The following is a 14,879-nucleotide window of genomic DNA, read 5'->3' on the forward strand; positions in this document are numbered from 1 at the left end:
GTAACCATAGTCACTAATAATTTGTGCTAGAATATGAGAAGATATTTATTATTAAAAAAAAAAAAAAAAAAAATCAATATGATTCTTAAAAAAGGTGCAATGTTTTCTTTTATGACTTTTGCAAATAGACTATTTGAATGTACAGAGATATTATCTTGTACCACGCTAGCTTTTATAGGCATGGCGCTTGCTAAGAATTTATCAAATTTTCTAATATTTGATAAATTTTGCTCAGCTGAAAATGTAGCGCCTACATTTTTATTTTTATTTAATTATTATCTATTACTCAATTCGCGTATTGATAGTTTTCTTATCATTTCAATGATTAGCTATTGTTTTTTCCATGGAACACAGCTATGAAATATACGTACATCTATTTTTCAATCGGATATCAAAAGAACTTCATAAATTAACCTGAAATAATCTAAAGTAGGTAGTTTGTGACACGATCACGTTTAGAAAACCGTAAAAGCTCTAATCTTCAGTGATATATATGTATTCTTATATCCCTCAATATTTTAGCCTGAGTCGTACCCAGCAGTCGTAAACCATCAAACATTCAACGTATATTGAAAAGAACAAGTGTACTTCAATGTTTCTACGTAGTACCTAGGTAAAAGTATGAAATAAATAAATGAGGTGTGACCATGCTTTCCACCATTCATTAAGATCTGACAACTTATGAAATAGTTTATTGGCGTTGTTTAGCTACGAAGTGACTGAAAAGAATTGAACTTTCTTTGTCTAAATATCAGTTAACGAAACAATCTACCCTGCTATCAATTTTTAATTCGATACTTAACTCAAGGACCATCAATTAATTAAGGTATTCTGTGATTAGGGGTAGTATACATCAAACTCAGACATTCTGTGGTTATACAATACGATTCTAATCAAAAATTGTCGTTTGGTTATAATACAATTGAAATGATGACTAATTAACGGATCAATCAAGAGAGTACGAAGGTGAAAAAGGTGTCCACCGGAAAGGTCTAGAATACAGGTCTGAATACGAGTAGATTTATATGATGTGAATGAAAAATTTTCAAGTAGGGGAGATCGGGGCACGACGGACCCTCTAAGCCGCTAATTATTTTTTGTGGTTTTTGAGCACCGGGTACAAGTTGTTTTGATCTATCTTGAACAAATTCATCGTTATTTTGCCGTAATAAAGAAAAAAAAAAATTACGGAGCACAACGGCCTCCAATGTTTTTTTTTATTACCTTCATCCTTTAATTCTACTAATATTGAATAAATCATTGATTATTTATCAATATGTATGATGAAAAAAAATGTCTAAATGGCTTTATCTAAAATATATTTAAAAAGTCTTGGAAAAAAATTTTTTCTCCCAAAAGAATGTTGTATATTTTACAACACATATTAAACAAACCTCTAATAATATCTCAACAGCAAAAATTTTATTTTCAAAATTTTTAAAGGGTCCCTTGTGCCCCGGTCTCCCCTATAGAAACTCATATGAAAATTTGACGCAAGTTAGGTATGAGGACTGATAAGCGATTGATTATTGAAATAATAACAACATGTATGAATTGTTAATTTTTTGCCCTCTTCTTTGATGACGCGATTTTACATGATAAGTAAATATTTTCCTAGGTCCTATTTATAGATTTTAGTTCTAAAATTACAGGAAAAAAGGTTATCTAATCGATTAATTTTCAGTACAGTCGATCTTTAACTGATGGACCACAAGATCACCATGTATTAGCACATGGTATGAAATAAAACTCCATATGCAATGGTAGCGATAGACAGGCAGGGCACAGTCTCAGCATTCGAATGTTACCTAGCTGCGTTGCTCTACACAGTAGAGCAGTATTTCAGGCATCGTTGGAGATATTACAGTTTAATATCGCTTATTAGACAAAATCTGTGGAGCTTTACCGTGGTATATATATAAATGTGTATGTATGTGTTATATATATATATATATATATTAAGCGTGTTGACGGACGCAATCCTTGTCCATCTTGTGTTGTATTGATTTTTTCTTCTTTCTTTTGTACCAACAATGTTACTCCCACACGCCTTATTACATGTATGTATATATTTAAACACCGCACCCTGTACACTAAACGTTTCCACACTCTTTGCCGCTTCCTACTTCGTCCGTAACTCTTGAATTTGAAGAGCCTGATTGATCTGTTCTAATTAAGGGTAATATTTATTAATCTTAACTACGCCGTCCTCTTTTTTTTTTTCTTCATTTAAAATTCACGAACCATGACGAAACACAGTGCTCTACTTGTTTGTTTTTCATCTCGTATCAATTTGTTAAGATTGTTCATCCATCACTGATCCCGGCACTGCTCACACTGCATATATGAACTTCACCAGGAACAGTTTTTTAATATATTACATGCTTATTCGGTAATTATCCGCATTTCTCTTTTCTTTTGTTGGTTTTTTTTCTTTTTTGTATTTGTTTTGTTTAATATAAATTCTAATTATGTAATTTACGTGTTTTAACGTAAAACCCAGAACCCAGATTCACTCCCTAACTGTATCGCTGATTGTTGTCAGAGCCTGATGGTTAGTAGTTGCGGTGTAAGATTCTGGCGGTCGAAATGCGGTCGCGTAAGGAAAGTGTTTTTCGCACTGTGTCGTGTAATCCGCTATCGCCTGTTCGCATATTCCAAAATCTTCGTTCCGCAGTGCTTCCAAAACTCTGGTACACGTTTCTAAATTAACTCCGTCCAAACCGTCTACATGACTAGCCAACGACAGAGCTTTAGCTTGAGCAGATGGATCCAAGAGGTGCAGCATTCGTGCCCCTTGAAGTAAATGTGGCAGAGACTTGCTGTTTTTATTTAAAAATTCACTGTTCAATTGAGCCGCGTCGTAGTTTGAAAATATATCCGCTGTCTGCCGTTTTACAACATCGGCTACCGGTCCTTTGAGCGGATTTACCGCGACGTGTTGAAGGAATCGTACCAGACAAGAGTGCAGGTCTGGATTATTTGAATCCAGATTATGCGCACGTTTTATTGACTGAAGCATCAGCAGTGTCCGGCCTAAGAATTGACAAAAATAAAATGTATTAATAAACGATCTATGCGGCGGTGTATCTTATATTAAAAATATCATATAAATATCAATAAATACATCACAAGTAATGAAATAAATTTTGGTCGATTCACCTTTGCGAAAGTATATCTCAAATGCCATGAGATGCGTTTCTATTCTGTCTGAGGCCAGCTCTTGTAATGGTTGTAAAAACTTGACAGCCTGCTCCAGTGGGTCTTCAGACTGTAAAAGATAAAAATATTTTCCTCCAACATTAAATCTCCATCGATAGCTAAGATTTTGTTTAATATTAAATTGATTGGTTGGTAAAAAGTGAACAAAAATAATAATTGAAAGCGAGTAAAAGAAAGATAAGAAATACCCTTTCCAATTTTTCCGGGATCAATTCATCGAGAGTCGGTTGTTCGAGATCAGGATCGGCCTGTTGTCGAGATTTGTTGTGCTGCTCCCTTTTCTCCTGAGCATGAGCGGCTTGTTGCCTCTCCAATTCAGCCTTCCTGCGCTGTTTCCTTTGCTTGTTTCTAAGCTTCTTTAGTTCCGACGGTGCCAAGTTTTCTGTAAAAAATAAATTTTCCCAACATCCTTGAGTTACGTGAATGGAAAAAATGTATATCAACTATTACATTATTTAATACGGATGTTTAAATTTCACTACGCAATATGGAAAAATCCCATTCAGTTTATGCAACAACGCAGAAAAAAATATTCTGATAATATGAAATAAAAGGAAATTATACGCCCTGTACTGTACTGTATACTGATTAATAATAATATTATTACTCTAATACATTCATTCTGTTCAACGGGCGTCACCGCTTTAATTATGTGTGTGTATGTGTATGGTGCTGCACTGCGCCACACGCTTTCCAATTATATAAGGAAAAGAAATATTCAATGTACATACATTATATTAAAACATTGTGCGGATAAGAGCGCGTGATATGCTCCGTAAATTTGTACGTAAATAGCGAAACAATTGCCTCAGACATTCCTCTATGTATGTACATAGGTAGATACATCATGTATGTACATACATATTCTCTTTCCAGGGGTTCAGGTTGCCCGTTTTTTTTGTTTTTTTTTCGTTTCCTGACGCATTACGTAAAAATATTACACGTATGTGCTCTTACGCGCGGGTGCCCCCCCCCCCATTCCTAGGTTTTTTTTTTAAATTCAATTACCTCCAAGAAAACTGTATAAGTTCCGATTGATGATTCGTAATATCTGCCTTTTGGGGAAAGACGCGGGATAAGGACATTTCTGTACGCTTGGTGTTGAATTATATTTTTGCAATGATTGCAACTCGTCAATCCCTTTTTTAGATAAGTATAACCATAAAGAAAATACGTGGGAATAAAATGAATGATAAAATAAACACGTAGGCTGCAGACGATGACCATGATCTATACAATCGCACGCATTTATAATACCTTGAAGAATTGCAAACAGCAATTATAATAATGAATTAAGGCACGATAGATTTATAACGATTGCCGATAAGTCGGCGCGATCATACCGAATGAAATTACGGCTTGGCAATTCTTCTTCTATTATTATCACCAGAAAGTTCGCATACTATAAAAACATGTTTAGCGTAAGAAGGCACAGATTAATTATTATAGGAGGAGGGATAAACAAACACGATCCGAGGAACTTGCGAGGTGGGCGAAATCGCGCTGGCTAATACGAGTGGTACGAGTTTAATAAATCTTATATGTATGTATACACATATCTCTATGCAACATATCTTATAACGAATTTATAAATATATAATAGTAAAAACAACGAATGGGGGGGTTCATCGCAGAATTTCAAAATCCGCTTCCGTCTACCAACGCGCGTCGTAGATTTGACCGTGTGATAAATTAATTATCCATCATAAATACGCGCAATTCTACAATATATTCTGGCACATGCGTATAAATCGTATAGGTGCAAGATTTTTATCGTTCGAGAGAGTTGAAGCTTTCGATATCACGGTGTATAAAATATAGGTATATATCGTAAATAAAGTGAATCACTATTAAATTGAGACCTTTAATGCGAGAAAGAAAGATACTGAATTACTGTAAAGACTAGCGTTTCTGTATCCATATTTATATTATCTACTCGTGTATCCATGTTGTTGCAGCTGGCGAAGACCTCTCAATGTTATTCCTCAGATTTTTCATGGCCTTGGTCCAGAGAGACCTTGCACGCCTTGCGAGTTTCTGCAGGAATGTGGATCAACGAGATTCGCTGACGTGGATTACACACATGTGCGGGTCACAACGCGTTTCCACTTTCCTATCCCCCCAACATCCCTTTTATCGCGTCATTCCCTGCATCGTCAATGTTAAAGAGAATTCTCGCGGCAACCATAAGACTATAGGGTGGAAAAATCGCATGAGAATCAGAATAGGAATAAAAGAGATATTAAAAATTGAATAAATGAAAAAACAATTAGCTCATCCAAGAACAATCGCGCGTGGGTTTTTATTTTGCGCCTGCGATGCTTAGAGCAAGATTTATGATATATTCGCAATCTGTAGCCCCCCGTAGCTTCGTTATTTCTTCTAATTAGGTAACTATACATCTAAAATATCGACAAATCGCGCGATGACCCTGCACAGTATAAATACGTATATAAATATATAATAGATGTTTTATTCGACAAACAATTATGTCGGAAGCAATGATCATTTAGAATATTGAACTTTCTTGTGAGAGTTTGGTGCGTCAAAATGTATGCCTGTGAGAGGCACTCACGTGAGTTGTTCACGTAGTTGTTCACGTGTCGAGTGCAATTTTATGCACGGGTAAACACTGGTCTCCTGCTGCGCGTGATAGCGGAGATCAGATCTTGAAAGTTGCAACTTGCATCCGGTTTTCTGAGGGCGTATGCCGGCCGCGGGTAAGTTGGCGTAAATCGTGCACGCGTCTTTCCTCGAGCGAAGGTCAAAACGCGTGGGCAGCGGTAATCATCGCTCGATATCGAAGAAGAAGTCGAAGAAGCTAAGAAGCTAGTATGTATAGTAGAATAAGATTCTCTCTTCCGTGCGGTATTTAATTATGTAGAATTGAATAAATCTAACGCGTACACACACATATACGCGAGGCATAAAATATTGTTTATGCAAGTTTGATACACAAGTAGTTATAACTGCGACGGGTTTCTCAAAACTCTGCAGCATCAATTATATTGTATAATATTGTATAATAAAGCAACAACTCTGCAGTACATTATAATGTTGCATGGATTGCGTAATTCAGCGGGAGGCTGTACAAGGTCGTGTGAGCCAACTCGTGGAGCAGAATTAGAGAACACCGGCACTTGTCTCAACTTCAGTTATTAGAGGGTGGATGAAGAAGGCAAGAAGGAACGAAAGAAAAATATATATTATAAACATGAAATTATTTTAACGACGAGCCGCTTCGTGATATACATACGCGTTTATATTTCACACTCTATACGCCTGTGGCGCGGTATCTAGAAATTGACGGACATGTTCAATGTCGTGAATAACGGCAAAGTAACGAGAGAGAGAGAGAAAGAGAGAAAGAGAGAAATCTTAAATTATATTATAAAAGTTTAGGAAAATTTTTCTACGAAACAACTCTCGTCGAAAATGGTGTCGTAATTCATTCGATTGATGGAATGACAGAGACTTTTTTACACTTCATTATTACACGAAATCGGAACAAACGGTAGCCTCTCTAAAATTTCTCGTCGCACGGCATTATCAAAAAGAATTTCACATTTTTTCCCCCATAGTCAATGTTAACGCATACATACATATATATGTCAGCGTCCCCGATAACCGCTATTAGATATCCGATAGTATGAATTTACCTATTATTCATTTGCGGTTGGTATGTAATGAGACGATAAACTAGATTGTACAACGTGTGTAACACATTTATACGCTATGCAGTTTCAGTTTGCGTAGCCTATACCCGCACCCACGTGCGGTGACTTGTGTCACATGAGAAGAATTGCACCACCTTAAAACCACGACATCGGTTTATGCATATAACTAATATTATAGGTATTATACTACGTGTGCACACTTTGCCCGCCAGACCTCTATAAATTGATTTATTTTATCGTAAGGTTTTTTTTTTTTTGTCACAGATTTCCCCCCCCACTTTGTAATAATAGTATTATATTATACGGTATTGATTTCGTAGTATACAAGTACATATAAAAATATATGTATATATAAAATCCAAGTTATGTTTTCTAAATATATAATATATAACATTGTTGCGCAAAATGCTATGGCACGGGCACGCTTTGCGGTTATTAATTTACTCCGTGATAATTAGATTTCGGAAAGAATTGCGCTGGCAATTTATAATCCGCACGTAGTTACATTATTATACACATGCATACAGGGGGTCGGTCGCCTATGATACGAGCATTGTTCGCGTCGGTTCGAAGACATTGCCGAAATTTTATAATAAAGAATCGTAGCCTGGCAGCTGGTGTGAGGTATGTGGACATAATCGTATAGAGCGTAAACGCGAATCCACATACGTATATGTGTGTGTATTATAGGTATCACACTTATGCACGTTGCGAAATTATCAATTATCACTATATTATATATACATGTATACTTATTGTATTTTTACAACGTGGAAAATAGTTGATACGTTGAGAAATCAACGAAAGAAAACGACGAATAAAGAGAGAGAGAGAGAGAGAGAGAGAAATCCAAGAAAAGAAGTTAATCATTGTTACGTAGGCACAAGCGTGACCGTCTCGATTCAGTTTCGTTGTTACGATTCTGTCACAGTGCAGCAAGTATCCGAAACCAAACATTCGTCGGTCGGATGACGGATCTTGAAACTATTCCAAATTGGAAATTGAAGAAAACGAGAGATTTCGAGTCTGTTATAAGTAAAACGAATAATTTTAACTGCACAGTCCGCAGACTATTTCTGCATTAAGAACTATATATACGCAAGGAGTACGTTTCTGATATGGAGGAAAAGAACTTCCGATTTTGACTCATACCTGAGAAAATTTTTTCCACATTCCATTATACATAATTCGAATGAATTATTCTTTAATTTAAATTTCAGGCAATTCATACGCCATTCAAATGAATTCAAATTTATTTGTTCTTTTTCCTCGAGAGTATAATTGTAATGTATGCGCATATAATGCGTAACTTGGCTTAACGTAATTTCTCAGTATTACTAACTAACAACAATCGGCGGCAACAATTAACCATACGCAACATTACATAATACCATGATCGTCGAGTGTCATTGGGAATACGATCGTCTCTAATAGCCATTGTTTATAATAATTCGATCATCCCACCATCGGTTACTCCAATTATAAGCAATTATACTACTACGCATCAATCCTTGACCTTCGATCACACCGAGGAAATAATCAATTTCCTTGATCTTTGATCTGTGTAATATTGCGGAAGCTGACGAAACGGAAAAAATGGAATGAAAAATAACAGAACGCAATTCCCTGTACAATCTATAGACCTTTGACAACTCTTCTTATTATATATATATATATGTATATATATTTATACCATATTTATCGGTTATAAATAATTAAAAAACTTTTCTATATACATGTAGGTAACCGTAATGATTCTACGCGTCGGACTTTCAAAGGTCGCAACCTGCCAGTATTAATCCACGTCTAATCCAATCCCTAGCCGCGCAATATAGTCTACATTCATCTGCAGCTTTTGTATACATATATACACACGGGTTTAAACATTCTCCTGCAAAGGTACGGTATCGCCCACATTCTCAATCAGCGCAGGGCGTGGCGTCGAGGTTTCAGTTCTCAATGACGAAATAATAGATTTTGCCCGTTCTTAGTACATATTATCTCCATCCCTTCGCATTATAAGAATAAATATTTCCTCGAATATATTTCTGTTATACAATTAACGAAATGATCGAAGTGAAAAATGACTACAAGAAAAATTGAAGGGCGCGATAATTTTTCCAAAGTTTTAATTTCGTGTATATTTGTTATCAACCATCTCGATACGAATTGACCACATATTATAATAGAAGTTCAAGAAACATTTTATAAATATCTATTAAAAAGTCCGTGACCAGATTATTACGTTTAAAATGAATTCAATTCACGGAAAACATAAATTTACGTAATTTAGTTTTCACAAACTTCCGCGGCTGGTGAAAGAGCTGAAAAAGAATAGAAATAAAAAAAAAAAAAAATTAAAAAAATAACTGTTGAATTTCGATCGTTGAAACGATCAGCCGGTTATACCAATAGGAAAGTGGAGAGAGACTGATCGTGAGTAGAATGAGAGCGAGAGAAAGATGCGATTTGAATTTAAAACAAGGATGATTTTCTTGCTCTTCGATATAACGAGTATGCGAGTCGAACGTTTTACCAACCCAATGCGGGATATAATTGTTGCACCCTTCCGGGTTTCCTCGTTATACACAGTGCATAACGCATAGTTATATTACAGCCGTTAAAGTTGCTGCGCTTATACGTTGAAAATAGATGCAAAAAAAAAGGAAGACGAAAAAAAAATCAAACTAACATTCACAGCAAGCGGAACTCCTTCGCGTATCGCGTTCGCGCGTATTAAGGATCGTTAACCCGTCTCGAAGCTGATGCCGTGCATGCACCTTCAGTGTACGTATTCTACGATAGATTATATTGCCTACGGAAGGTGATCATTGAACGGGAATAGCATGGCCGATTACGCGTTGCGGTGTAAAAAGCGCGAACCTTATACATCCGGAAAACTGGTATCCTATAAAGAAGAAGAAAACACCTTACACTCTTAGATTGCAGGTTACGTTTGTATATATATATATATACATATATATATGTGTGTATGAATCAACGACAGGATATTTTGATAGATTTTTGCAAAAATTAGATATTTTTCAGGTAAAATCTTATTCTGATTCGATTGAAGAAAAGTGACGGTATGACGTCATTCATGTCGAAGTACGATATAGACGCACAGTAATGTTCATTAATGCCTTCCCCCATTCCGTCCAACTTGTTTTGCGGTCCGAAACAAAATGCGAATTCGATTCCATTACATCAACTGCATCATCGCCAGTCATTGTCGCGTAATTATGTATAGAATGGAATTCGCATTTTGATTCGTACAGAAACCAAGGCAAGGAAAAGCATTAACGTGAAGATTACAACTGTGCATACGGTGAAATTTTCATTTTCATTTTCCTGAAAGGATTAACCAACCGCGGACGACGAATACATCGCAGTGTCAGTAAAAACCGAGGAAAGAAAAGAAAAGAAAAGAAAAAAAAAAAAAAATTCCCGACGATGTCACGTAATTAATGAGTAAACACGGTTTCGGTCGATTGACGCGCATTAAGGTGCAACCGAGGACAGACGAGGAAGGTCTGTATCCGGACTCTCATATGGTTACACATTGAAATATCCAAGAGCTGACGAAGCCTCGAATGATTTGGAAATACGTGCGGTTTTCACCGACCTACGTTGCAGCCGGTTCTTCCTCGCGAACTCAGGTCGCGTTTCTGAATGCTTTCAGTCTAAAAATAGCGGATACTTTTACGGTCGAGATGAGACCGACATGACACCTGGACAACCTTCCACTGCATGGGCATGGCGAAGGGTTAAGGCGCACAAAGAACGGCGAGAGTCCTGCGTTCGCCGAAAAATCGACGCCAAGTTGGGAATAAATTGAATTTCTTGATGTCGATTTTTTCGGATACTAATTTTTTACGCGGTTTTTTTCCTAGCGTTCATATTTTTTTTTTTTGTTGTTATCCTATTTCATTTTGAACGGGGAAATTCATCAGTTAGTAAACTGTGATAATTAAACGCATCTTAGGTATGCATCTTCTAATAATGACGTCCATAGCGGATCGAGAACAAAGGAGATATCGCGACATTTGAGAGACCGCTGCTGCACTGCACTAGAAAATGAGAGCGCTCTACGTGAGCTGTAATCCATTCAAATAGAACCGAGAGCCGAGGCGGGTGCGAATTTTTCTTATCCACACGCACGCTTTGCGATTCCGAAACTGTGCAATGCTGTACAATATGGTATACCTACATACATGTATATTGAGAGTGCTGTATTATACGGTTGGATTTTAATGAGACTTTCCCCGAGTTTGTATAGTCGCGTGGTTATTGTGTCCGTCTTTCTTCCACCAAGGTCACTGCGTTATGTGCAACAAGGTTGGATTGACAATAGGATCTTGGTTGTAAAAAGAAATTGAATTGAATTGTGCATGATAAAAGAGGAACGCGTCGCGCGCGGGATGAAAATTGAAATCACGTCAAGATATTCCGAAAACGAGAAAAAAAAAAAAAAAACATCATGTCATTATTTTGTGTACACCCGTTATTATATCTTCCAAGACATTGAAACGTTACTGCGGTTTGTTGAATAACCGTTTTCCTTAAAAGAGAAACGAAGAAGCGTTGGAAAAAATCAAGAAAATAAAATAACGAAATTTTATAAAATCGCCTAGAGACGTTGATCTCGGGACTTGGATGTATAATCGAATATAAAAGATGCGAGTTGTATGCCGATCGAGATAATAATTTTTGAAACGCTTGGAATATAATGTGCATAATGTTATACGAATAGTGTGATTACCATATCGCCTTTAACCAATGCGGTATAATGTTTGATACTGTAATACCGCAGCCATTTATATATCCTGAGGCTAGATTGACCCACGATCTAAATAAAACTTGTCTGTATAACATAATATCTAATACCCAGAACGAACAATGATTATTACAGCTTGTTATTGCGTCACCGTATATGTATATATATATATATATATACATATACATATACATATACACACTATACATACATGTTCCGTATCGGGAACGTGCACATTTAACTAAAAAAATTTTTTACAAATGATTAATACAGACATTTGTTGAAAGATATTGATATTATTTATAACATCGTGCAGGTGAATAAATGTTAGATGTATAACGAAAACGGAAAATAGTTTAAATTTTCTTTAGACACTGCCTGAAGTTGATAAATTAAAAAGTGATCCGATCATATGTATAATAATGTCGTGTACAATTCACTACTTTGTACGCGTGAACGGAATGTCAAATCAACGACGACTATCGGGGGCGGGTGGGGTGATGATGCGAGTTTTGCGAAGAGAAAAGAAAGCCACTCGGTGTGTATTTTCATTGTACAGAAAATAGAAACGAACATTTTAAAATGCCCGTCCCGTTTCGCGCCCGTTATCATCGTCGACTTCGACACGCTAGAGGTACGTATATCCTTTACGTAGAGAAGAAAAAAAAAAAAGGAGAGAAAGAGAGAAAGGAGAGAGAGAAAGAGAGGGAAAATGAAACTTTCCACTTTTAAGACCAGCAGCTGTCACTCGTCGCTCTTCCACGTGGCATGCATAACCTACCCAAGGAATTATATGCAGATCATTTGCAGGAGCTGAAGGAGTATCGCGCGGTATTGCGCATCGCCTTTCGTTCTATATATACCTCTCGCTTTCCATCTCTCTTACGCTTTCCGATATATTTACGGGGTATGTGCATCGTGTAGTCGAGATGCGGGGGGAAAGAAGCGGAATCTACCCACCTGATTACCTGACTTCCATGCAAAATCGTTGCCATCCAGAAACCAATCCGTCTGTTTAGTGAGCATCGCGAACGCGATACGGAAAGACATACGATAAATTACCATTTTATACGATCCTGGTTATAATAAAAAAAAAATAAAAAATTTCACTACATTCAAGGTTTTTCTCCTAGATACTGTTTACTCGTAATTTATCGTCGCGAAATAGTTGGTAAGTTGCCAAATTTTAGACGCTCAAAATGTAAAAAAGAAAAATAGACATATTTGAGCAATTTACATGCGCCGAGTGTTTTATTCCCGATACGTATACATAATTAGTTTCATCGGATTAGCATTCGTATACTATAACTGATTGAATTATCGCGAATGGAAAAAGACGGTAAACAAAAAATTTCAGCTGCATATATTTTTTTTTTTTTCTAGTCAATGTCAAAATAATTAAGAAAATACTAAAGCCTGATGTAATATTTTATCCGTCAATGACTGGCCGTCGAATTACCATTAAAGAAGAAGATAACGGATTTATTATTGTGTAGCTGTAAGAAAACCGGGCAAATAGAAAATTTTTGTACAAAATGTAAAAGTTGCTAATCTATCGTTTAACGCGATTCGAAAATATTTCATTGATTCAGATTTATTTCAATATAAGGCAGTTGCGTGGAGGTAAAATTTTCCCTTTACTTAGCTTGATCATTAATCAGTTTCATTAGCAAGGTATAACATCACGATAGTGAGTGAACAAAGTAAAACTTCTAACACTGTATGAAAGGGTTGATGAAATCTACAAGCACAACGTGTTGTATACCTATTATACATATTATACTCAGTGCACTAAATAGGAAGGAAAGAAAAGTTTGAGAAAATGCGTAAAATAGACGTTCGTTCGTTCGTACGTATAGAAGACTGCAGGTGCGGGCATGGAAAAAGTGATTCTTTCAGTTTGGTACAGCTGCTATATGACGCCGCGCAGAGGGACTAATGAGGCGGCTATATACGCCGTTAATTCATCTAAATACAAGTGCAAGCATCACAATGCGTCGCAATAGGCTTGAAAGCAACCTGACGTGATCTACCGTGATCTTGAAATTAACTTGCGGCCTAATTCCCATGGAATTGCCATGGTACCCTCATACCTTTACGACGCAACGACGCGTTGATCCTCTCTCTTTCTCAGTATTTTACACTTATTTTCATTATTTTTTACACTAACACACACACACACACACAGACACACTTGGAGGTGTAAGGTTTAGGTATATTCGTGCTGTTAAGGAAAAGTTTCCCGTCATCGTCCGCAACTACAATTCAACTTCAGATATCTCCTAGGCCTGATGAATTATATATTTATACAAATAAGAAAGCTGACGTTGGCTTTCCCGCGAAAACAAAAAAAAGAAAAAGAAACACAACAATTCACGTGCGAATATCATCTTTGTATAAATGTATAATAGAATAAGTGTGAGAATAATAATAAGAACAACAACAATAACGATAACAATAAAATATAAATCGTCTATACACAACAGCGATTATTAACTCTTCGTATATAAAAATTTCGAGTTCTGCTTCCCATATCTGAAGTGGGGGGATTCCGAGGAGTATAAAATGTGAATCACTATTTATAAGAATATGAATTCCATTCCATAAAGGTGAATAATTAATCCGCCGTGTGAAGCACACAATTTCCAAAGAAAAGTGTGAAAGGCCGGTGGCTCGAGGGTCGCGACCTTGCGATATGATTCATATGACGATCGATCTGAGAAGCTGGCATGCGGATGGACCGTTAAAAATGTACTTAAATGATCACATCGGTGCAGGATCCGCGACGTTATTATAACAGCGTCAGACATATCTCGGATACTTCCGCGAATAATAGTCTTTGGTCATCATTGACGTCATGTAATGAAACATCGCGTATCGTTTGAGCGATGCGACGTTCGTGTGTTTATTCAGTGACTACTTTTAGAAGCTGCATCGTGATGTGTGTGCGTCTCGATACATGCGGGTAAACGATCGTATATGAAGAGCAAAACTTCAGCGGCCAAGATCATGAATGCGGTTTGCGGTTTTTGACTCCAGGATTTTATCTCGCCGGCGCCATGTTCGAGTCGGGAATATTCCGGCGCGAGATAAAAATGGCAACAATTTATTTCTGATCGCGGTGCGAGTTTTATTTTATAGGGAAAAACCGATTGGTAATTATTACACGTTAACACGTATATCGCGGATCATCATCGTCTTCG

At 36.7% G+C, this 14,879-nt stretch overlaps 1 protein-coding gene across 1 annotated transcript in view; it reads right to left on the reverse strand.

Moving 5' to 3' along the window:
* Positions 1-2,066: 2,066 nt before the first annotated feature.
* LOC124412270 (N-alpha-acetyltransferase 15, NatA auxiliary subunit) overlaps positions 2,067-14,879 on the reverse strand; it is a 37,703-nt gene continuing 24,890 nt past the window's right edge. The window contains exons 9-11 of the mRNA XM_046892012.1: positions 3,411-3,604; positions 3,163-3,271; positions 2,067-3,036 (exon numbers count right to left, since the gene is read on the reverse strand). Of these exons, the coding sequence (XP_046747968.1) occupies positions 2,513-3,036; positions 3,163-3,271; positions 3,411-3,604 (827 nt within the window). The 3' untranslated portion in view covers positions 2,067-2,512. The remainder of the gene's footprint in view (positions 3,037-3,162; positions 3,272-3,410; positions 3,605-14,879) is intronic.

Source organism: Diprion similis, chromosome 11, assembly GCF_021155765.1.
Source record: "Diprion similis isolate iyDipSimi1 chromosome 11, iyDipSimi1.1, whole genome shotgun sequence".
NCBI classification, from domain to species: domain Eukaryota; kingdom Metazoa; phylum Arthropoda; class Insecta; order Hymenoptera; family Diprionidae; genus Diprion; species Diprion similis.